Source organism: Perca fluviatilis, chromosome 18, assembly GCF_010015445.1.
Source record: "Perca fluviatilis chromosome 18, GENO_Pfluv_1.0, whole genome shotgun sequence".
NCBI classification, from domain to species: Eukaryota; Metazoa; Chordata; class Actinopteri; order Perciformes; family Percidae; genus Perca; species Perca fluviatilis.
The window spans coordinates 21,818,367-21,843,687 of record NC_053129.1 but is presented as its reverse complement, the minus strand read 5'-3'; the positions used below and the strand labels follow the sequence as shown (position 1 = coordinate 21,843,687).

The 25,321-nt window shown below is 41.9% G+C and overlaps 2 protein-coding genes and 1 long non-coding RNA gene across 5 annotated transcripts; 1 reads left to right on the top strand and 2 right to left on the bottom strand.

The window, feature by feature from the left end:
* Positions 1 to 131: 131 nt before the first annotated feature.
* On the bottom strand, positions 132 to 9,210 carry LOC120547078 (cartilage intermediate layer protein 2-like). 3 transcript variants are annotated; one of them, XM_039782481.1, is made up of 8 exons: positions 9,200 to 9,210; positions 3,636 to 3,646; positions 3,205 to 3,358; positions 2,918 to 2,957; positions 2,295 to 2,466; positions 1,863 to 1,969; positions 680 to 851; positions 132 to 293 (listed from the first exon to the last, which is right to left on the bottom strand). In XM_039782481.1, exons 2-8 carry the CDS (start codon positions 3,641 to 3,643, stop codon positions 200 to 202), a joined length of 747 nt encoding a protein of 248 aa, XP_039638415.1. In that variant the 5' UTR covers positions 3,644 to 3,646; positions 9,200 to 9,210; the 3' UTR covers positions 132 to 199. The 3 variants fall into 3 exon arrangements, with proteins under 3 accessions (XP_039638415.1, XP_039638416.1, XP_039638414.1); XM_039782482.1 differs by lacking the exons at positions 3,636 to 3,646; positions 9,200 to 9,210 and adding exons at positions 2,596 to 2,649; positions 2,769 to 2,802 and having other exon boundaries at positions 3,205 to 3,335; XM_039782480.1 differs by lacking the exon at positions 9,200 to 9,210 and having other exon boundaries at positions 3,636 to 3,745.
* Positions 9,211 to 9,905: 695 nt separating this feature from the next.
* On the bottom strand, positions 9,906 to 10,740 carry LOC120547080. The gene is made up of 4 exons (XR_005637027.1): positions 10,613 to 10,740; positions 10,307 to 10,371; positions 10,115 to 10,209; positions 9,906 to 10,017 (listed from the first exon to the last, which is right to left on the bottom strand). It is a non-coding gene; the product is annotated as an uncharacterized LOC120547080 (long non-coding RNA).
* Positions 10,741 to 16,722: 5,982 nt separating this feature from the next.
* LOC120546418 lies at positions 16,723 to 25,321 on the top strand. The gene is made up of 10 exons (XM_039781343.1): positions 16,723 to 17,109; positions 20,041 to 20,214; positions 20,375 to 20,490; positions 20,608 to 20,877; positions 21,004 to 21,973; positions 23,791 to 24,001; positions 24,085 to 24,156; positions 24,263 to 24,313; positions 24,467 to 24,517; positions 24,618 to 25,321. Exons 1-10 carry the CDS (start codon positions 16,723 to 16,725, stop codon positions 25,040 to 25,042), a joined length of 2,727 nt encoding a protein of 908 aa, XP_039637277.1. The 3' UTR covers positions 25,043 to 25,321.

Genomic DNA, 25,321 nt, shown 5'->3' with positions numbered 1-25,321 from the left:
CTGGGATACTTTAATAGAACAGAGCCACCATTAATGTTACACTTCTTTCCTACATTAAAATGTCTTCTGTGAAAATGGCCTATTATGATTCTTCTATCAGACACTAAGTTATAAAGAAAGGACAACAAAAATCTGAGAAAATTGAGAAATTTTATTAAATGAGTCTTATCCTTCGCAGTGTTTGCTGTGGAGTCAGGACTTAGCATGGGCACCCAAACCGAACTTTGTAGTCAAGGCACAAGCCAGATTCCTGGTCTGTATTGCGGCAAACCAATCCCTCATTTTGATTGTAACTGAAAAAGGATTGCAAACAGTTAATGGATCAGTATGATATTTAGAGCAAGGAGACCATTGAAAGCAAACAAGAACCGGGTACATGAAAAAAAAAAAAAATTATTGGTTAACCATGATAAAAACATGCTCTAGTTTATTAAAGTAAAACAATTAAACCCAATTCTCCCCCCCATTTGTCATTTTGTTTTTGATGTCAGTTGTAACCTGTTTCTTACTCGGACCATTAAAAGCGGATAGCCCAAGAATAAAGTAAAGCTCTGCTACATTTTAATGATTTAGAATCTTTGGGAAAGAGGTTGAGAAGTATTGATCTAATGTTGTAGTTGTAGTTTGTAGTGATAGTACATTTAACGTTTCAAAATTATTTTCCTATAAAGCTACTTACATAAAGGTCTGCCCTGTGGAGACGGCTTGGGTCAATGTGTCAGAGGTAACAGCCTCAATGGACATTGGGCTGTCACAGATTTGTCCCGGGTTTTCTGTCCTCAGGTTAGTCAAACTCTCCCAGTCCCCTGTTCCACTGGGAGCGTCCCGGTTATACCACTGGGTCCAGCACACTGCAAGGAACAATAAAAGAGAGATCTGCTGGAGGGAAACTGCAGAGCCAAAACACCATTCTGAATAAATATGTGGGCACATAAATAATGTAAGAGAAGGGGAAGTACGCATAGCCTACGATGTAGCCTTCTCAAGTGGCCTTGCCGTTGTGAGGATTTCTACGTGTGCTAGTATGTCTGTTGTTCTACTGCCCTTTTTAAAAAGGTCCCATAGCATGAAAATTTCACTTTGAGGTCTTTTAACATTAATCTGCATTCCCAGCCTGCCTATGGTCCCCCAGTGGCTATAAATGGCAATAGGTGTAAACCGAGCCCTGGGTATCCTGCTCTGCCTTTGAGAAAATTAAAGCTCAGATGGGCCGATCAGAAATCTTGCTCCTTATTAGCTCATAAGGAGCAAGGTTACCTCCCCTTTCTCACCCATGAGAGAGTGAGAGCATGGCTTTCAAACAACCAAAGTGGCAGTTGGCCAAGGCCACACCCCCACCCTCCACCTTGCCGCCCCCCTCAATAGCTACAGACAGAAATGGCACACTAAGGAAAGCTCATTGTGGGACTGGCTCTAGTGGCTGTAATTCTGCACCAAGACTGAATTTCAGGAAAGAGACTTCAGATACAGTATTAGGGGGACCACTAAAGTCTATATAAAAGCATCCAAAGAGCACCATGTCATGGGACCTGAGAATAGCAAAGCTGAGTGTGAGAGATTAGCTTTGGAGGATGTACTGACTCAGGAAAAGTTAACCCTCTCCATTTCATGACTTTCATGGAGAGGAAGAACCCGAATACAAATAGAGGAAAATGCGACGCTACCAAGCCACAGCCAAGTGGACAATTCAGTGGTTGCTGTCTGCGGTGCCACGACGCACTGTTACATTTCAGGGGAGGCGCACGCCAGGCTACGGCGTAGAGTACGTAGCTACGCATACCAATGTGCGGACCTATGGCTTGAGTTGAATGCAGAACCCTAAATCAAGCTTAACACCGCACATGAATGTGTTCAGACCGTACCTTTACAGAAAGAGCGAGGGCAGCTGAAACGAACACGATAATCCTTACACATCTTAGGCCTGGGTTGGTCCTGGTTCCTGCAGACAAATCCTTTAGTGGTGTCCCTTCTGGAAAAAAAGAAACAGTAGCATGCTAGTGGCATGGATCTAAGAAAGAAAATGTCAAGTCTGTCAATCTTTCTGTTGGTCATTTGGTCCAGACTTTATTATCTTCATAATGATTGGCTGGATTACCATTAATGGACACTCCTGGTGCCTAGAGGATGGGCACTGATAGCACTGTCATTGTGAGCATGTGAGCAATGAAAATATGCTTTAACTCAACAGGTACTCAAACACGTAGTAGCAATATCAATGCAAAACAATCCGTAGAATACAATATAAATCTTCGCATGAAACGCATTCAAATTATTCATACTCTTTCAGTACTTACAGATAAATCACATCACCTGCTGCAGCCACAGTGAGTCCAGATAGAGTTCTCGCCTCAATAGCTAATGGTTTAGAGCAGATCTTTCCTGGGTACTCATTGCGAAGATCAGAGAGGGTTTCCCAGTCTCCAGTTCCAGAGGGGTCATCTCTGTCAAACCAGCCTGTCCAGCATCCTGGACCAAGGCATTTAAGTTGAGATAAATTAGCAACAAGACAACTTTTCTATACAAAGTGAACCACTGACTGGTTAAGTGTGTACTTGTCAGTAAATGTGAGAATTGCCAGTGAAAAGAATTTCTAACCTGGTTTAGGGAGTAAAACTAAGTCAGACACTCTGGCTGTCTGCTGGTTGCTTTCTGGTAAAAAGGTAATCAGAAAAGCTTTTGACTATTGTGACTGAGTACATTTGTCATTATAGAGTCAAAATTGTAAATGTGATCGTGACACTGGATTACAGTTATGGAGTTGAACCTACCAAAGAACAATCCTGCAACAATGGCTACGCTCAGCTATTACGGACAAAAGAAAATAAAATAGGTTACAATCACAGACTATGGCACAGTGCTTATAAAGAACATGTATATCCACAGAAAAAATAAAAATAAACACAAAGTGATACATTACCAATTGGATCATGATTGCAGATAAAGAGGGATCTATAAACCTGTAGGAGATGGTTGCATTTAGGAATACATGTGTGCATTACCAAAGAAAGTTCAAGAGTTGCATGAAGTGATCTAAACATGCATTGAAGTGCATGTATAATATTTAACACATCTCAATTTTAAATACATCTTTATAAAAAAAAAGAATTACATTTACCAAAATTACAGTTTATAATAACATATTGTTAAATAAATATCCCTGAAATGACATACAAAATATTAAGCTCAGATGAGAAATTAGGTTACCTCTGCAAAAATAGAGAGACACCCACGGGACTTCTCAGTTGAATGGTTGTGTGAACTTCTGTGTGGCGGATTGAGCCCGTCTCCTGTCCCTCTAAATACAGTTCTTGAAGATAATGACTTACTGACACAGGCGGTCACAGTCACAACACTGAAACTGGAACCATCCAAAGGAAACAATGCCCCATTCAAAAAACTAAACCAGATATTTAAGACAATATTTCTCACATTCAAAATGGTTGAAAAACTATGTTTGGTGTGATGAAGCGGCTGAGGTCATACCACTTCTTACGGACATTGACTATCCCAGATTTGTTTGGGTTTAGCATTATACTCAGTTACAATTTAGATTCATTATTGGGTTAAAACAAAACACAACAGTAGTGTTAAGTTAGTGTATTGGTAAATGTCTGTTAGTTATTCTGTTTACTTACCACACCATGTGCTCCAGACAAAAGGAAAGGAGGAAATGCTGATTCACTTCATCTATTTATACTGGATGTGATGTCATCGGTGCCACCTGGGAATAACAGGGACCGCCCCCATGATTACGTTGTTTTTCCAACTGCCAGCGTTCACATGGTCGGGATGCGTGTTCTTCTTCTTCTGTTATATTGCCGTTTGGCATAACAACTTGTTGCATTGCTGCCACCAACTGTTGGGCGTAGCCTAGAGCATCAGGTGTGTGAAAACACGGAGGCCACAATAACAAAAGATTTTCTGCTGTTTTTCTTATGCGAGCATACAAACAGCACATGGACAGGTGTTTGTTTGTGTTATCTGCAGGACAACGAATACATAGGCCTATACAATTTATACATAGGCCTATTTATGAATAATTTGAAACATGTTATGTATATGTATGTTTCTTGGCAGAGGCGTTTGTCCACAATAAACAGTTTATTGTCATTGAAATATTTTCAGTGAACCAAAGTCGCCTACATCAAATGTCAGTTGTCAACAACGCGTCACCAACTGGGAAACTCTGTTAGCAAAATCTAGCCCGAGTTTCCCACCTCTGATTCCCACAGGAAGTGACGTGAATGGTGACGTTTTCACTGGAAAAAATGTTTTTCTGATGTCCATGAACGCACGGAAAGTATGTTTTGTAATTTATTTGTTTTGCTTTCTGATTGTTTACATGAAATGGTTAAGTCCTAAAGAGACAAAGATAAATGTGTTTCTACACTTGTGATTAGAATGCGAGAATGTTTACTACTTTGCGGTGGTGGGGAAAGGATTTCATACTTACCTGTAGATGATGAGAAGGCCTATTTAAGCAGTTGGCCTCGAGCAACTCTGGGGTTAAGATGGCTTGAGGGTGTTTGAGGGTGTCACTTTTTGTTTTGCCTAAGTTTATCTAATTTGAATTAATTAAGAGTTGAATTAAGGCCAAGTTATTTAGTTTATTTAGTTCTTTTGATTTTTGTACATTGCTCTTGGTTACATCGTCAATAAACCACATTGGGGATGAAATGGACACAGTTTCTCGAGTCTGCCTCCTACTTCGTTGACTACTCCGGTCAGACTTTCTCATATTTGGATATAAGGTGTGCATCTCCCCCAGTCTTCATTTTATACCTTTAGATACATTTTTCAAACAGACACATGCAAATTAAAGGGAATGCGTGTATGTAGGTACACGATACACAATAGACATAGTTTGAATTTATGTTTTTTTTATTTGTGTATGTAATGTATCTCTGCATTAGTGCCTAATGTTATGTTACACTCTGCTTACTCTGTCAGCTGCCACTCACTTTGAAATAACAAAGTCTTGCATCAAATCGCATCTTATACAAACTTGTATAAACTTTGTCACAGTGTTGGATTTTTCAGTCGGGCGGGCAACATATAGTTTTCAACTTCTTTGGTATTTAGAAGTTTCAATGAAAGGTTTAAAGAAAGGTCTGTAGATTAGCCAGAGTATGTAATGGGGCAACTTGAGGGCGTGTGAGAATGAACTAAAAGTTGCTAGCTGCAAAACCAAATCAATGAAGCTAAAATATGCTAAAAAGCTACTTAAAGCTGAGGGAAACCGCAGTCAGGTGATAACTCACTGGTGGATTATCACAGTGACTCCTTTCGCACTAAATGTGGTAATTTCAGCCACTGTTTATATAAGGATATTGATAAGTGCAGCTTTAAAAAGAAATACTACTCAAAGATCAAAGATAAATTTACCTCCCAATAACTGTATTGCATGCAAATACAAGGGGATGCATAAAAAGATGCATGTGGTACACAATATGTTTAAAAACATATCCTGTTTAAAAATTCTCTGTTTGCAGCATTTCAGCTTCTTCTTCAATAAATCATATCCCCAATACGGCAAAAACATGTTGTGGAGGACCACATTCTCATGGATGGATGGATGGATGGATGGATGGATATAAGGGCTTAAGACTGTTTTGCTGAAACTTATGATGATAATGAACATTTAGAACTGGAGCGGTGGATGGATGACAGCTGAAACTGCACAGCTGCTGCAGAAAATGCCATAATCCAGACAGAAATGTGGCTGCCTCTTGCAGTTAAAGGCAGCTGTCATGCTATCTCTGCAATTATGAAACCAACACTGTTTTTTTTATTCATGCAGATAACAAACTGCGCTAAAATGTGCCTGATACAGATTGAATGAATGAGGAAATGAAAGAGCGCTGTCAGAGGAGAAGACGGTTTATTAAAGAAAACCTGCTCCCGACCAGGTGAGGTTCACAGGCTCAGTTACCATAGTTAACTGAAAGTTTTCACTAAACCTGCTTTCTGAAACGGACCCCTGGGGCCTCATTTATAAAACTGTGCGTATAGATTCTATTCTGAAAGATTTCGTGCGCCAAAAAGTCAGAATTTTCGTACGCAAAAACAAAATTCCAATTTAAAACACCTTGCGGCGCACACCTGTACGCACTCTTCTCGTTAGTAATACGGACGTGCGTTACCTTAAGCCTGGTTCACACGGGAGGATTTTAAACCCCACACACGGCGATAAAGAATTAGGGTCTAACAGTTTTGGTCGTACAGTGTGTGGTGCGCAGCACACGGCAAAATCAACACATCACACACGAACCGATTTGACTGCCGAGCATTCCCAGGTCAGACGGGAAATCTTGCAAAATCCCTCGAGATCAAACGCGACTTCAGAGTAAACAATCATGGCGGATGCAGTGGCGATAGTTTGTAGTTTGTTTTTAACGGAAAAAAAACGTTATCAAAAGAAAAGGCGATTGTCAAAGACGTGGAGACAACGCGAGCATGGACTATACTCAGCTACATCATGATATGGAGGTGAGTTGTTGTTTTTTCTCATAGAAATGTCGTTACGTAGTACACAGATTAATTACCGCTGAAATACACGTTCATATATTCGTTTCCATGTACTCTGGTGGACTGCAGTTGTGGATGTAGTTATGCCCATCGACTTTATTGTATGCCACAGTCCACAGGCTGCATGCTCGTTTGTCCCCGGGGGACACCACACACGAGGAGAAATCTGGCCCAAAAAATCCAACATGATGGATACCCCCGATAATCGGAGCATCCTTCACTGCATGAAAAGTGGGATTTCCGTCCCCGTAAACGCCCGGAAATCCCCCTAATTTTCGGCAGTTATCGACAATTTACAGGCTGTGAACAGGCTCGTTCGAGATGAACTGCGCCTCGCCTGTAAAGTAGACGAGAGCAGGCGGCAGCAGCAGGGGGCGGTGACAAAAGTCCGCTCTCAAGTCGGACAGTTTTCCAGCTGACTCCAGCAGCCTTCAGGCTGAACAGGAAGTGACAGAAACACGGTGGTCCGATTCCGATTTAATAAAATGTTATCAGACCCCATATATCCTACACAGTCTCCAGTTGTTTTTATTATGACAAAGTAGCTGTCAAAATTCTCTACATGCGATCTGTTGCTGATTTTAATAAACAACAGACTGTAGATGATCCGTAATCTGAACAGATTTAGTCTCTCTGACTTTTAAACACAACTATCAGCCACACAACATGTGTTCTGTACAGAATAAGCTTTTAAATCAGACAAATCACAGTTAAAATCCCTCCGATTGAAAATCAATAAAAAGTTTATATAAAACGTCATCATGTTGAGTCGATTCTGAACCAATCAGCTGTTTGATCAGCTGAGAGGCCGGCGTTTCCCAGCATGCCCTGGGTCCGCCTGCGTCCGCCTGGCTCTTGCAGTTGGCGAAAAGCAACTGCGCTACCTGCGTCTCAGAACTGCGGCCGCCTTGGTCTCGTGAGATTATCGTTGCTCACGTGTGCATGACGTCAGAGCAAGTCGGGATCAAGTCGGACACAAATCTAACCGGCATGCATTGGGCGCCGATCGCCGGTGATCGATTCTGCGCAGATCTGGCTCATCTCGAACGAGCCTATTGTCACGTTCGTCTGTGCCACAAATTGTCGGAAACGAACCATGACGTATGTGGAGAGCCCCCGCGGAGGTGTTAATGGATCTAATTAGAATATGAATAGCAGCGACTCCTCTCGTGTCCAGAGAACGTCTGGCCTGGCTGGAATTTCCTCACTCGCTATTCTTCTTCTTCTTTAGAGTTTAACGGCAGTTGGCATCCAAATCGTTGCATTACTGCCTCCTAGTGACTATAACTCAATACCTAGTTATTCAGACCAATACACTACACTTTCCTAAAAACACCAGTATCTTTCAAAAACGCAAATAGATATTTCCTTCCAGTCATAATAACGCCACTTTCAAGGACATCTGTTATCTTGATTTCACCTAAACCTAATTTCCGTAGTCCAGCAAACATAACCCCTTCCTTTCGGCTTATATTTCCTGCATGACAACAATACATGCTCCACTGTCTCCATTACCTCACATACATTACACTGGCCAGTCGGATGTTTCCCCAATATAAAAAGTGTACCATTTAATCTACTATGACCTATTCTCAGTCTGCTGACAATTACTTGATCTTGTCGGTTAAACCCACTATAACTCATCCCTCCTTGGCCTACCTTAGCCTGAATCCTATGCAATTTCCTCCCCTTATCTCCACCATCCCAATACTGTTGCCACTGTCTGGAAATTTCTTCCCACACAATGCTCTTCCCCTCTGCCCTTGATAGTTTAACATTCAGTTCCACAGCACCCTTCTTAACCGCTTTCTTTGCCAATTTATCCACTCGCTCATTACCTGGTATACCTGCATGAGCAGGAACCCACATGAACACCACATTCACCCCCTGATCAGCAAACCTTGAATTTGTAAACAAAATTTCATACACAATTTCTTGGTGATACCTGGCAGATCCTGATTTGAGACTCGACAGCGCTGACACTGAGTCACTACAAATGAGCACATTGCGCATCTTCACCTCTTCCACCCATTGTACAGCTAACAAAAGACCTACCAATTCAACAGCATGCACACTTAAATAGTCTGAGGTTCTCCTACTGACTCCAGTCTGACAACTGGGAATCACCACAGCTGCCCCCGTTGCCCCTGTCAGTAAATCTTTCGATCCATCAGTAAAAACCTGTACATAACCACCATAATTTCTCTCTCTATAATCATAATATTCCTGAACTATGTCAACTGTCTTATTCTTGCGCTTGATATTCAGCACCTCCAGGTCTACACAAGCCATTCTCAGCATCCAGGCTGGCATCACAGGCCACAGAACAGTGGAGCAAAATTCAATTTCCCGGACTTTCAGCTGCTCTGCTACTTCCTCACCTATCCATCCAAAACTTGCCTTTCGCTCTTTACCCCTCTCCCAGCAATTCTCCAATACCCTCTTTGTAGGATGCCATTCATCATGGCCTTTTAAATTTATCCAATAATTAGCCATAAGCTGTTTCCTACGGAGCCACAACGGCATTTCACCTGCCTCAACTTGCAAAGCACAAACTGGAGCAGTTTTCATCGACCCCAAACAAATCCTCAGAGCACGTGCCTGAATAACATCCAGGTCTGAGAGTACAGATTTAGCTGCAGATCCATACACAATACTGCCATAATCCAACCTAGATCGTATTAAAACTCTCACTCGCTATTGGATGAAACCACTACTTTTAAACAAGAAAAATCTCTTGTGATTGGTTGACAGGTCTGTCATGGGTTAGGCTATTGGTCAACCTGGGCCATTATTATAATAATAAAATTTTATATGTATATGTATGTATGTGTGTATATATATATATATATATATATATATATATATATATATATTTATGTATTATATTTATGTATTTATTTCATGCTATGTTGTATATTCATTTCATGGTTATCCTAATTAAAATGATTTGCCAGGAACGTGCTGTTTATTCAAAGATAGAGCTTTATTGAAAACACAAACGCAATCAGAAAAAAACTGTGTACAAAGCATCGGAGACATACAGCACACACAACCAATATCCCTCGCTCACGATAAGCAGCACCATCCACATCTAACCCGCGGCCGGCTCGGAGCTGTAGGTAACCGGCAGCATTCGGTCTGATTCGGTCCATTTAGCAGACGTCTGTGGTGCGTTGTCCTGGATGTCTATGTAGCGCACTTCCAAATGTCCACCTCACCCGCAGCCAGCTCACTCTGTCTCGCTTCCAGTAGCTGTAAAATCAATAAATAAAGACAGTCAGTACTGCGCGATATACTGCTTACGGACACAACACATCTATGAAGACACCTGAAAAATATTAACATTAACCAAACGGATCTAATCTTACCCTCTTTTCTTCTCGACCGACTCCGAGCTGAACTCTTCACAGCTTCTGCCCGTGATGCCACATCTGGTTGTTTCTAGCTGAAGCTCCTGTGTGCTGTCTCGTCATGTCTTACAGGCAGCTGGAAAACAATTATATGAGAGTGGTATGAATAAAAAAACAAACATAAGTCACAGTAAAATTAAACAAGTAAAGATGAAAAAGTAAAAATTACTTACACACAATGGCGTCATTATCAGCGTCATGTAAATCTGGACCGGCAGACAGCTCCGAGCAAATATAGGTCACAACCTGGTTATGAGGCGAGGTTGGTCTGTAAAAAAAAAAGTATGGTTAAGATCGGTATCTATGTCCTTATACAGAAGAATTAATGAAGTTCATTCAATGAAAGTTTATTCTTTAAATCTTACCCTTGCTCCGGTTCGTAGCGTCTGCTACAGTTTGTCTCAGAGTTGTGAAGACGGCGAACTGCTTTCTGAAAATTACAAGATAATAAAAATATACTTTTATAAAACAACTCACCCTCTCAGCTCTGTAATGAATGGCGCTGAAAGCAGCCACAGCTCTGTGCTGCTCGCGTTTAAACTTGGTGGGGTTTAAAACATTACTGCTAAGTCTAAGTAGCCTGTTTAACATCCAAAGACAGTCACTGTACGATCAAGAGTTAATAAACCGTACAGGCTAGCTCGCCGTTTCATTAATAATCATATACTCACGTTGTTCTTTTCTGTGAGCGCATCTTTGGAGCCCCGGAGGTGATATGGAGGAGAGAAAAAAACGCTCCAAACGTCTTGAACAACTCCTGTGTGTTTCCAAGTGAAGTTTGACAGAGTGTACAGACAACTCTTTTACCAGTTGGCCTGAAATATTAAATACTCCCATATTTCGGAAGCTTTTGCTCTAACTCCTAACTCTCGGATGTCTCGGACTCATCTCCCGCCGCTTTTTTTTTCAAATGGAAGCAGTGAGGGCGGGGGTAGGGGGCGGGGCGCGAAATTACGAATCCCACTATGGCCACGCCAAGACCCGCCCTATGCCTACCTCTGATTGGCTTAAACTTACACGTCACCTCCAGTACCTCCGCGCCGCGCTCCCGCGCTCCAGCACAGCCGCTGACGTTTCGCCGGCGCCACGCAGTTTGAAATGTGTTCAAGAAAGGAGACACTGGAGATGCTAATAACGGTAAGAAAAATGAAACAACTAAACAACGTATATTCATATCATTTGCACCAACCGTAGCTTTCACCACCATTTCTAATAGTCACCGTAGCTAATTTAAGCGACGTATATTAACATCGTTTGCAGCAACCGTAGCTTTCACCACCATTTGTATTAGCCACAATAGCGTATTAGCCGCTAGCAGCCACAATAGCTTATTAGCCGCTAGCGGCATAGCTGCGTTACTGACAGAAATGTCTCTACGAAAACTCGTTTGATAATAATATATAGGCTAGTTTAGGTATCAATATGTAGTTTAGAGTTTTGGTTGTTTCATTAGTGTATTGCAATTTACCCCGTACCTTCCTGTCCCATAGAGAGTGACAGAGCCAGTCTGCAAACTGCACTTGGATAGGTAAGGCATAAAAAGTCTTTGTTGGATGCATAGACAGTAGCTATATAAGAATGTTGTGTGTATTTTTTTTTACCGCCATACTGTTTTGATGGACTGTGACGCTTATACAGTCTTTGTTTTCTAATGGTTTTACATTTCACGATATCTTCTTTTTTGTTTTTAGCCATGAACAGTATGACTGCTCCTATTAAATGGTGCCATATTTGCCAGACAACTGGCAACGTGCAGCAGTTGGAGGAGCTTGAGGTTAGGTGCAATAGATGGTTAAGACTAAGATTTAAAAACAAATTATCATATTTTCTGTATAGACCCCTTCAATGTTTGTGATCATCTAGAGCCAAGGTTGGGTGCATGCACCAATTCAGTCAATTCACACACACACACACACACACACACACACACACACACACACACACACACACACACACACACACACACACACACACACAATTCAATGGGATGGAAAGCTTTCTGACTCCGACATGTGCACACTTTTTTTCTGTGACATGAACCGTGAATGGGTCAAACTCCCTTGTGAGTGAACAGTTTTCTAACATTGACATTTTGGATGACAGAAACTCTTACCATCTGGATACACACATCTGCTGTGTGTGAAGGAGGATGAGTTTCGAGCCCATTGTAATTGTCGCAATTACATTATTATAATGCATAATTTGTTTTCAACCAATGTCATAATTTCGAATTATATAAATTCCATTTAGTATTATTTAGTGATTTTATTTGGTAAGAGTAAAGTGCTTTTATTTTGAAGTCTCCGCGCAAGGCCTCTTGGGACGCTCGTGAGTGAGAGAATCGGCAAACTAACAGCAAGCGAGGCACGGACAATTTAATGCTCCGATAAAAGTTTTAAGGTTGTTATAGCGGATGTCAGCGATCAAAGGAAACCTCTATTCCCTTGTACAGCATGCAGCCAACGAGGTATGTTGTTTTGTGTCTTTATTTTACTTTAGTGAACGTTATTTTACATGCTGAGCATGTCATTGTATGTTTGTATTAAGCTAATGTGGTCTTTATTTTGTCGTTATACTGTGTGTTTAGTTTTCACGGTGGATTTGGAGAAGAAGCTTCAAATAAATCTGTAGCAAGAAAACCGCTTGTGTCTGCCAGTGCTTCGAGGGAATTACAGTGAAAACTCGGACTGTTCATCAACGCGAGTGGACATTAATTGAAGGTGCGGCAAGTTCAAAGACCTGCAGCAGTCGGTAGCGCGCAGAGCTGTCATCAGAGGACTGAAGCCGAAAACATGCACGCACACAGACAGAAGTAAGAAGACGCACACATTCTTAATGAACAACGTTTTCAAGACAAAGCCATAAAGAACTTGGACACTAAAAGTCAAGAGTGATCTAAGAAGAGGGCTTCTGTAAAGGTTTGCCAAAAAGATTTTAGTGTGAATATAGCTTCTGTGTGTAGTAAATGTTTTGACTTGTAGCCATTGAAAAATCAAATTGAAGCTTGCCATTTGTAGACACACAGTGCCAGAGTTAAAGGGAAACTATATTTAAGTTTAAAGTGTGTTTTTGGAAATAAGTGGAGGTTATTTGCCATTTAATATTTAAGTTTTTAAGTGTATAAACACTCATGCATAATGAGCACATTTTGAAAGTAATACCCAAAGTGAGTCAAGCTATTTTTTTTGTGCACATTTTCAATTTTCTAAGTGCATTTTGAACCTTATTGAAATACTGTTATTTGAAAACCTTCGAGTCATTTAAGCTAAGTTAAGTATTCAGTTAAGTAATAACATTTAAGTGACATTGCATTTGAGTAAATGTTAAAGGTAAATGTAACAGTTTCATCACACCTTTTATTTAGAAAAGTGGGTCAATTTAAAGTATTGATTAGACAATGTCAGAGTCGAGCGAGCCTAGAACCCAGGTTAGGGATAGCATAGAAGAAGATAAAGTTGGTGGTGCTGAAGTCCAGCAAGAGGAAGCACAGCAGCCAAGACGAAGTCAAAGAGTCAGAACTCTAACCGAGAAAGGTAGAGAAATGCAAGATGAAAAAATAAAAGCACTTCAACAAAGGTTCAACTACATTTACGACAAATGGAGAACCCAAGTCAAATCTTCAAAAAAGCCATTATCACAGTCAACAGAGCCCTTACCTGATGATCTGCTTAATGACATCATCAGTTGCATCACAGGTCTTTCTGCAGACGTTCAGCGTGTTTATGATGAACTACGTGAAGTCTCAACTCCAGAGCAAGACACACGTCGAAGAGTGGATCTGTGTGCAGAGATTTCCAAGTTCATCGTATCCAGAGCCTTATGTCGACTGGATGGAAGGATTCCAGAAGGAGAAAAGCAAGATTGGCCTGAAGCAGGCTCTCTCTTTGACTCAAGTACATACAAATCGGATTCTGTCACTTCTCTCTTGAAAAGCAACTCGGAGCATTCAAGCAGGTCTTCGGTTAAACGACAAGAAGCTGCCGCTGAAGCTGCTGCAAGCCAAGCTGTTCTGAAAGTGTTACAAGAACAAGAGAAAGAACAATTAGAAATACAGCGCCTAGAAGCAGCAGCTAAAAGGAAAATAGCTGATCAAGAGGCAGCAGCAGTAAGGCGTCGTTTAGAACGAGAAGCAGAGGAAGTGAAACGAAGACTACAGAGAGAGGAAGACAAATCTAAAATTAAAGCTCAACTGGAAGAAGAGTTTGGAGCTCTACAGAAGACTCTGGAAGAAAAAAGGAGGAAAATACAACATTTGGAGGCAGTAAAAGGTCTTAATGCAGCACGAGCGAGAATGCAGACATATGATCAAGTGAAAGTCATAGAAGAAGAGCGGAAAGACATACTAGAGAATGAGATGGTAGCAGATAACAAAGTGCTAGCTCCCACAAGTCCTCAGTCTCTACATACGACCTCCATCCCACAAGCTATGACCACCTCAAATGAAAGTACATCAGAGCTTGTTAAGGTACTGGCAGGCGCTTTAAGTGCCAACAGAGTTCCAGTTCCTGAACCATCAGTTTTCAGTGGGGATCCATTGCAATACAACGACTGGAAACTCTCCTTTGAAACACTGATCGACCAGAAGAACCTTCAAGATAAGGAAAAGATATACTACCTTCGAAGATATGTGAGTGGACAAGCTAAGAAAGCACTTGATGGTTATTTCCTACTCGGAACTGAGTCTGCCTATGTTGCTGCATGGGAGATTTTGGAAGAGAGATACGGAAACCCATTCACAATCGCAAAGGCATACAGAGACAAGCTCCAAGCATGGCCCAAGATGGGATCTAAGGACAGCCTTGAGCTCAAAGAGTTCTGTGATTTTCTCCGCAGTTGTGAGGCTGCCATGGTTCACATCAAGGCATTGGAAATCTTGAATGACTGTAATGAAAACAGGAAAATTCTCTCCAAGTTACCTGATTGGCTAACGGCAAGATGGAACCGGAAGGTTATCGAAGTAGAAGAAGAGAGAAACCACTTCCCCTCCTTTAGCCAATTTGTCAAATTTCTGGCAAGGGAAGCCAAAATTGCCTGCAATCCTGTCACATCATTGCAGTCACTGAAACAAAGCGAAGCTGAAAAACCAAAAGTCCAAAAACATCAAAGCTTCGGAGCAAAGACACTGACCACAAGTTCCAGCAAACAGAGTGTTATCACATGCACTTTCTGTAGGAAGACTGGGCATACTTTGCACAAATGCAGGAAGTTCATGGAGAAAGCAGTTTCAGACAGAATTAAATTCATTCAAGCTGAAAGACTATGCTTTGGGTGTCTCAGGTCTGGTCACCAGTCAAAGAGCTGCAACAGTAGGAGTGTCTGTAACATTTGCAACAAGCGGCATCCTACCTGTCTACATGAGGAGCGAGACAAAAAGGAACAAAAGCCAACACAAGCCAAGCTAAATCCAAGTCGAGACAGATACAGAGAAATACCTCAATCATCACAACATGAAGAAACCACAGCTGCTACTTCCAATAGAGTAATACTTGGTGAAGCTAAGGCACAAACAGCTGCAGTAATTCCGGTCTGGCTTTCATCCTTAACTCAACCAGAACAAGAAGTCCTTGTATATGCTCTGTTGGATTCTCAAAGTGACACAACCTTTGTTGTAAGTGAAGTAGCTGAAGCCTTGGAAGCAAACAAAGAACAAGTCAAGCTCAAGCTCTCTACTATGACCTCAAGAACCACAGTAGTAAGCTCTCAAAGAGTAAATAACCTACAAGTCAGAGGCTTTTACTCCGGTAAAAAGATCTCCTTGCCACCAGTGTACACGCGTGAGTTTATTCCAGCCAACAGATCTCACATACCTACAAACGAAACTGCGAAAGCATGGTCCCATCTAGAGCACCTCCAAGAAGAGCTTGCACCTCTGCAGGACTGTGAGGTAGGTCTGCTTATTGGGTATAACTGCTCACAAGCTCTACTTCCAAAGGAGGTTGTGTTTGGTGAAGATCATCAGCCATATGCACAGCGTACGGACCTTGGATGGAGTATTGTTGGCCATGGGAATCCCAGTGTAGACTACGGTGATGCCATCGGAATCAGTCATCGCATAGTAGTAAGACAAGTGACACCAGGTGTGGAGCCTTCTCTCAATCTCAAAACTGAAGTACACTACGTAAGCCGAACCAAAGTAAAAGAGATCACTCCCTCAGACATCTTAAAAGTTCTTGAATCAGACTTCTCTGAAAGAGCTGGAGAAGATGATCCGGTGTCTCAAGAAGATCTCAAGTTCCTGGCAAAGTTGAGAGAAAATATCACACAGAAACAGAATGGTCACTACGAAATGCCATTACCGTTCAAAGAGGAAAGACCCAAATTACCTAACAACAAGACATGCGCAATACATCGACTGCACTGTCTTGAAAGGAGACTAAAGAAAGATCAACAGTATTACAATGACTACGTAAGCTTCATGGATGATATTATTTCACGTGGTGAAGCGGAAAAGGTCCCAGAGGAAGAAATCGACAACAATCCGGCCTGGTACATTCCACATCATGGAGTCTATCATCCACGAAAACCAGGAAAAATACGTGTAGTATTTGACTGTTCTGCCAAGTTTAAAGAAACATCCCTCAACGACCATCTGCTTACCGGTCCTGACTTGACAAATACATTGGTGGGTGTCCTATGTCGCTTCAGAAGAGGTTCCGTTGCAGTCATGTGCGACATTGAAAGAATGTTCCACCAGTTTCACGTGAGAAGGGAAGATCAGGATTATTTAAGATTCCTTTGGTGGGAGAATGGCAACTTGGAAACCACACCATCAATCTACAGAATGAAGGTCCACTTATTTGGAGCAGCCTCGTCTCCTGGCTGTGCCAACTTCAGCCAGAAACATCTGGCAGGACAAGGACAAGGTCAGTTTAGTGAAGACTCAATACGCTTCATTCAAAGAAATTTCTACATCGATGATGGTCTTACAAGTGTCCAAACTGAGAAGGAAGCCATCCAGCTTGTCAAAGAATCAAGAGACCTTTGCTCCACTGGCAAGCTAAGACTCCACAAGTTTGTTTCCAACAGTGATAAAGTGATGGCATCTATCCCAGAAGAAGAACGTGCCACAATTAAAGATCTAGACATGGCCTTGAGTTCACTGCACATGGAGAGAGCTCTAGGAGTAGAGTGGTGCATCACATCAGACTCATTCAAGTTCAGAGTTCAAGTAAAAGCCAATCCACTAACAAGAAGAGGTGTGCTCTCTACTGTAGCCTCTGTGTATGATCCCCTGGGGTTCATGGCACCCTTTGTCCTTCTGGGAAAACAAATACTCCAGCAAATGTGCAGAGAGAAGATCGGCTGGGATGAGGAACTTCCGGAAAACCTAAGACCCAAGTGGGAGTCCTGGCTCAGAGACCTACCCAATCTGGCTGAAATGCAAATCAAAAGATGTTTTCTACCTCCAAGATTCGGCAATGTGAAAAGATACGAACTTCACCACTTTGCGGATGCAAGTGTCTCCAGCTATGGTGAATGTACTTACCTGCGAGCCATTAACATGTCCGACGAAGTTCATTGCTGTCTAGTAATGGGAAAGTCAAGAGTGTCACCAACCAAGGTCACAACTATTCCAAGACTTGAACTCTCTGCGGCAGTTGTTGCAGTTCGTACTAGTGACATGCTCCAAAGAGAATTAGAAATCCAAGATCTGCAAGAGTTCTTTTGGACAGATTCCACAGTCGTTCTGGGCTACATAAACAATGACGCCAGAAGATTTCAAGTTTTCGTAGCCAACCGCATACAGAGAATCAAGTCAAGTACAAAGCCTGAGCAATGGAGTTATGTTGCCTCTGAGGATAATCCGGCAGATCATGCTTCTCGGGGTTTAACGGCAGAGCAACTTAAGACCTCAAACTGGTTCACAGGACCAAAGTTTCTTTGGTGTAAAAAACTACCTGAAAGAGAACCCAAGGTGGGAGAAATCAGGGAGGATGATCCCGAGCTTCGTAAGGTTCTCGTGTGTAACACTAAAGCCAAGGAAGACAGATCCTTTTTGGATCGCCTACAGAAATTCTCTGATTGGTCAAGAGCAGTAAAGGCAGTTGCCAGATTGAAACGTCAAGTCAAAGAATACAAAGGTGTGAAGCAAAGAACCAACGAAGCTACAAGCCTAGAAGAAAGGAAAGAAGCAGAACTCGCGATCATCAAGCTAGTTCAAGAAGAAGCATTCTCAGATGAGATAAAGGGCTTGAAAGCGAAAAGGGTAGTTACCAAGACCAAAGACAGTAAGCTGTATAAATTGAGTCCATTCTTGGATGAAGAGGGTATTCTAAGAGTGGGAGGCCGCCTAAGTCACGCCACGTTACACCCACATGTGAAGCATCCAGCGATACTCCCTAAGAACTGCCACATATCAGTTTTACTCATTAAGCACTTTCACGAAAGAGTACAACATCAAGGACGTGGAATGACAATAAATGAACTGCGGGCAAATGGATGGTGGATCCTGGGATGCAGCAGTGCAGTCTCATCACACATCTACAAATGTGTCAAGTGCAGAAAGTACAGAAGAGGTACTGAAGAGCAAATGATGGGTGACTTACCACAAGACAGAACGGAGACAACTCCACCCTTCACCTACACAGGCATAGACTGCTTTGGTCCAATCTATGTAAAAGAAGGAAGAAAAGATCTCAAAAAATATGGTCTCTTACTTACCTGTCTATGTTCAAGGGCCATACACATAGAGATGATTGATGACATGACAACTGACGCATTTATCAATGCTTTAAGGGCATTCATTGCCATAAGAGGAAATGTGCGTCAACTAAGATGTGACCAAGGAACCAATTTTGTTGGTGCGAGGCGAGAGTTTGCAGAACTCATGAAAGAAATGGATCAAGAAAGAGTAAAAGCTCTAGGATGTGAATTTCTTATGAACCCTCCAGCAGCAAGTCACATGGGCGGTGTCTGGGAGAGACAAATAAGAACAGTAAGGAGTGTTCTAACTGCTATACTTGACCAGTCATCACGAAGGCTCGACAGCACCTCACTAAGGACGTTTCTGTACGAGGTTATGGCTATTGTTAACAGCAGACCACTCACAGCTGTACATTTGAATGATCCATCTGGACCTGAACCTTTAACCCCGAACCACATCCTTACAATGAAGTCAACCATCATTCTGCCTCCACCTGGACAATTTGTCGGAGAAGATCTCTATCTTCAAAAGAGGTGGCGCCGAGTGCAGTATTTGGCCAATGAGTTTTGGACCCGATGGAAGAAAGAATATCTATTAAACTTACAACCAAGACAAAAGTGGCACATGGACAAAAGAAACTTGAAGGTCAACGACATTGTTCTTCTACAAGATGATCTGGCACCACGCAACGAATGGAAGTTGGCAAAGGTCACAGAAGTCTATCCAGGGTCAGATAGTAGGGTGAGAAAACTAAGGTTGCTAGTTAGTAACACTACATTCGACAAAAGGGGGAAACCCACAACCAAAACAGTGTTTCTCGAAAGACCTATACAGAAGGTTGTTACTCTGCTTGAGGCAGACTAAGAAGTTTAATATTTTTCCTGAAACTCCATGTTAAATGATTAAATAAGTTGTGTTTAGAAGTTTACTTGCAACAATCATTGTGTGTTTAGAGAAATCCACATTAAGATTTGTGTGATTTGGTGGGAGTGTAATTGTCGCAATTACATTATTATAATGCATAATTTGTTTTCAACCAATGTCATAATTTCGAATTATATAAATTCCATTTAGTATTATTTAGTGATTTTATTTGGTAAGAGTAAAGTGCTTTTATTTTGAAGTCTCCGCGCAAGGCCTCTTGGGACGCTCGTGAGTGAGAGAATCGGCAAACTAACAGCAAGCGAGGCACGGACAATTTAATGCTCAGATAAAAGTTTTAAGGTTGTTATAGCGGATGTCAGCGATCAAAGGAAACCTCTATTCCCTTGTACAGCATGCAGCCAACGAGGTATGTTGTTTTGTGTCTTTATTTTACTTTAGTGAACGTTATTTTACATGCTGTGCATGTCATTGTATGTTTGTATTAAGCTAATGTGGTCTTTATTTTGTCGTTATACTGTGTGTTTAGTTTTCACGGTGGATTTGGAGAAGAAGCTTCAAATAAATCTGTAGCAAGAAAACCACTTGTGTCTGCCAGTGCTTCGAGGGAATTACACCCATTTAAAAGTGAAGCTCTCCACTAAAGAGGAGGTGGAGAAATGGCTTGAGGAGTTTCAAAATTCTTCCACTTTAACATGGAGGAATGCCAGAACATATCCAGCGTCAGGGCGATACAATGTGTATAGAGTAAGTAGAGCATAGCTTTTGGAAGTGGAAGGGTAGTGTACAGGGAGAGGTATAATGAGAAGTTTTTCAATATGTGTTTTTGTCTGAAATAGAGCATGAATATACATGAACAAAAAAAGAGTACCACAAGCAGGTCTACTAATTTCTATATACTATTCAGGTTGATCTCAGATGCCAGCATAAAACCTATGCATCTGGCAAATACTCAAGAAACACCAACTGCCCTGCCACACTGTTTCTTGTCCTCAAAAGAAGCATGGAGGATAGGAGGTCAAGGTACAATTCAGAATAAAGCTATGTGCACGGTGTCTAAATTTCCACTCTGTACGATCATTTTATTGCATGTGTGTATCCATCAATGTCATTAATGTTCCACTCCTCTGCCGTTTACAGATCGTCAGATCGACACATGGCAGAGGGTTACCTCCTATATGTCAACTTGAGGAATGAGCACAACCATCGCCTTGCTTGCGCCGATGCCCTGAGGAAAAGGGATGTGTCAGCCGTCACCATTGAAAGGCTGACTGAGCTCTTTGAGAAAGGTCATTCTCCCTCATCTGCTCTCGATACCATCAAATATGACCTGCAGGAGGAAGAGGGAGAAGAGTACCTCTATGCAGCAGCAGACCGCGCCATCTCCCCAGACGTCCAGTTCTGCTACAGGTTAGCTCATCAAAACTGGTGTCCACATAGGAGAAACTACAAAAAACCTACTGGGGTACGTTCTTACTTTCTTTTTCTGTTTGTGCTGTATCCCTAACTGTGTCAATGATCTATGTGTTACACCAGGTTATACTACAAAATATTCCAGAAATCATATGGTGCCCCTTCTGGAGAAAAGATGGTCATAGACCTCGAAGACCGCCTTGCCAGGTATAACAAAGAACAGGGCTGTGTCTGTGCTCAGATAGAACAAACCATCGATGGCCAGCAGATTGTGGCGATTTGCACACCTGTAATGCAGCGGGTCCACACAAGAGTACAACAGAGTGGAGAGATGATCTTTGTGGATTCCTCGGGGAATTGTGACAGGCAAAACCACCGCCTTTTTCTCTTTCTAACCCACTCTGCTGCAGGGGGACTGCCTCTTGGTGTGCTGATCACCACATCAGAGAGTGCAGCCACTCTAACAGCTGGGATCTCCCAGCTTAAACGGCTTCTCCCACCTGGGGCTTTCTTTGGGCGCGAAGACCATGGTCCACAGGCAGCCATGACAGATGACTGTTCAGCTCTGCGACAGGCACTTGCCACTGTCTACCCTGGAGCAAGCATACTTTTGTGCACCTTTCATCTGCTCCAGGCGATGTGGAGATGGCTGTGGAACAGCCATAATGGCATAAAAAAAGAACGCCCACAGCTGCTAAATGGATTCAGAGGTCTTGTGTATGCCAGAACAGCGGAAGAGCTGTCTGCAGCCTATGCCACGCTGTCTGCAGATCCCCTGGCATCAAAACACAAGAACTTTATGAAACACTTGCTGGAGGTGTATGGGAGGCGGCAGGAGTGGGCACTATGCTTGCGGGTCCATTTGCTAACCCGTGGCAACAACACCAACAACTATGTTGAAAGTGCAATGAAGATTGTCAAAGACAAGGTCCTTCACAGGTTGAAGGCATACATCCTGACCCAGCTCGTGGACTTTATAGCCACTCGGTTTGAGGCATACTACATCCGCCGCCTCACTGATTTCGCCAACAACCGGGTGAAAAACCTTACAGCCCCCAAGTGTGATGATGTGGACTGCCAGAAAATTGTCCGGGTAAGTGTATTGTTCTTTGCAACTTCCATAAGCCGTCGAGAGGCTGAGTCGGGGAACATTGGGCCTCATTCACCAACCGTTCTTACGAAGAAATGTGTTCTTAAACCCCACTTAAGCACTTTTTACGAAGATTCTGGCATTCACTAATGTTTTCTTAACTTGGATTTGTTCTTAGCTAAGAACAAAATCTACGAACACTGAAAAGCACTCTTACGCACATTTGAGTGATGACAATTTGCTCCAAATGATTGCTTACTGCATTTTATTTAATTCTACAGTCGTTTAGTATTTTACTGTAATGTATTTCTAATCATTTGTTGAAAAAAAATCATAATATGCAAAAAACACTAACACTGCAATTTACATCAGCAATTAAACTGATTAAATCCTGCGTTATTTGGTGATTGATCGCTATTTATAGGGCCAAAATGCAGTGGTGGAATGTAACAAAGTACAAATTCATCGTTACTGTACTTAAGTACATTTTTCATTTATCTGTACTTTACTTAAGTACTCAATAGTGTATACTTTTGACTTTTACTTTGTTACATTTTGCAGCAATTATCTATATTTTCTACTTCACTACATTTCTACAATGTTCCGTTACATTTTCTGATCAGTTTCCCCCCTGCCAAAACGTCTTCCTGACCGTCACACGTTTGTCTCACCAGTAAAGTTTGGTTGCCATAGATACTGTATATATGGGGCACCGCTGATCCAAGCCGGCTCTGGTGCTGCAGAGCCCGGGCGCAGCGCTGCTGACCCTCGGTAATACAGCCCCCGGTAAAAGTGAAAATGAAAACGTTTGTTGTTTATTATTCCCGTTTTTAAATCATCGTTGCTATCTATTTCTCACCACAGCGTCGTTTACTCCTCCGCCAGGCAGCGTAAGACGCGTTCATATCTGTTTTATTTGGCTGGACCTCTTCAAATCACATCTCCCTATGTATGCTGCTTCACACACTTTATTTGCTTATTTGCATGGTTAAAGAAAATAAAACGGTCTTAAAATACATTCATGAATAAAACCAACCGCATTCTGATTCTAACAACATATTTCCGTTTTATGCAGGTTAGGATAGGAACTTCTTTTAAAAGAAGTTTGGTAGTGGACACCTTCTACTTTTACTAAAGTAAATATGTCTCTTATTATTTGTACTTTTACTTGAGATTCAGTTCTTTCTCCACCGTGACTCCGACAACCATCTCTAAGCAGTCTCCCGCTTCCCAGGAGGTGCACAGGAAGCGTAATGTCCTTATATGGGAATTTGCGGGGCGTTTTCATATGCTAATTTGGAACTTGGGAATTGGGAATCTGACGTAGACTTTTCTTAGAAACTTTCTTAAGAACATATTTAAGAGAAAACTTAGGAAGATATCGGTGAATGAGGCCCAATCACCTGTATGACGCGCCGTTTGAATAATTCAGATCCACTTTGAGATAGGCTTTTAAGGATTTATTGTTCATTTGAAAGTTTAAAAAAAAAAAAAAAAAAAAAAATCCAGTTGCCTGAAAAATACTGCAAAAAGTAGATGTGGAGAAACTTGCGGTCAACAGAAAATGCAAAAACCCAAGCTCACCCCCTCTCTAGCCTCCACCATGCAAGTGTCCAGGTGTATAAATAGACTGATTATTGTGAGACCAACCCCCGGCCCCATGACATCCTACGTTATGTAATTGGTGAAAATTATAAACCATAAACAAACCTAATGGCTCCTATATGTATGTCTGCATATGTACATCATACAGTTTATATACAGTTTAAATATTGTTATTTTAATATATATTTCTTGTCGTCCTTACCATTAAAATATAGGACGATGAAGTCAATTTTACGGTGCCCAGTGCATCAACTGGTGGTTGGTACCACGTCAATACAGGACTGAGCTGCTGCACCTGCCCTGTTGGCAAGACTGGCGCACCTTGCAAGCACCAGAGTGCAGTGGTGCAAACATTTGGTGTGAGTGAGACACTCCCACTAACAAGCACACCTCATCTCAGGAAGCTCTTCTATGAAATTGCTTCAGGTAAGTGACTTGTGGTTGTTCTTCATGATGGGATGTGGACTACAGTTTGGTGTGTGTGTGTGTGTGTGTGTGTGTTCACACAGGAGGGACCACTCCAGATGACTGGTTTGAAAGCTTGATTTATGAACAGCCTGTGGAGCCAAAGTCAGTGTTGGGTGAGTAAAAAGTCCCTCCACCACTACGATGTTCTTTCAGACTGAGAATATTGAAACTTCACCAAGTAGTGGATGGATAATGTTATGTTTTTTTTTCCCCAAAAAGAAGAGTGCATGGATGGAGAATCTCTTGCTCCAGCACCGAAGATCATCTCAGGTGAAACTGGCTTTAAAGGAAAATAAATTGGTGCATAAACCACAAAAAAAATGTCCAGGCCATGATAAAACTGTGTTCCATAAGACCAAAGTATAGCGGTAGAATGCCTAAAGACAATCACAGTGAAAAACTTGCTTATTTTCTTTATCACAGATGACCACCGGTCCAGTGAAGAGGAGGCTGTCGACACATCAGCTGGGCCCAGTAAGTAAACTTATCACAACTTTTCAGATTGATCCAATTGTTTCACTTGCCACCAACACTAGACAGAATAATCAATTCAGTTGCTGTTAAATCTATCCAGGCACAGGGACAGAGTCTTTGGAGAGGGAGCTGGATGGCATTTTGGGGATCCTCAAAAGAAAACTAGTAGAGGACACAACATTCAAGGCACCTCTTCAGTCATTTGTGGACAATTTTGAAAAAATGAAAACGGACAGTGCTGTCCAGTCATCTTTGTTCTCCTATGGAAAGACCAGCTGTGTGCCTACTAGGATCCGTGCCACACCAAGGGGATTTCTGCAAACGACCACTAAGATTGGTGTGCAACCAACGGCGGTGTCACGCCGAAAGGCAGCTTTGGGGGGAAGAAGAGCTCTGGGAGCTGGCAGACCTCCAAAGAGCTCCAGGAAAGACCACCCTTACACAAAGTGCAGAAGAGCAAAAGCTGTGCCACACAGCCTGTCCCATTGTGTGCAGGAGAACACCTCCCTGGGGAAAACCCACTAGGTGCACACACGCACCCTACCTAAAGTCCATAACAGTTCTCTTAATCAGTTATTGATAAATTCCACCTCAATCAGTTTGTTTTGTTTCAGTTCAATCAGTTCATGGTTCTATTGTTAATTTTTACAAAACCTGAACTAATACAAATACTTGTAGGCTATATGATTATTTTTTTTGTATTTAGTATTTGTATTTACATTTGATGTGAGTTCAGCTACAAGTGTGTAGTACAGGGGTCATCAACTACATTTTTCCAAGGGCCAGAATTTTTCTAAGCAAACA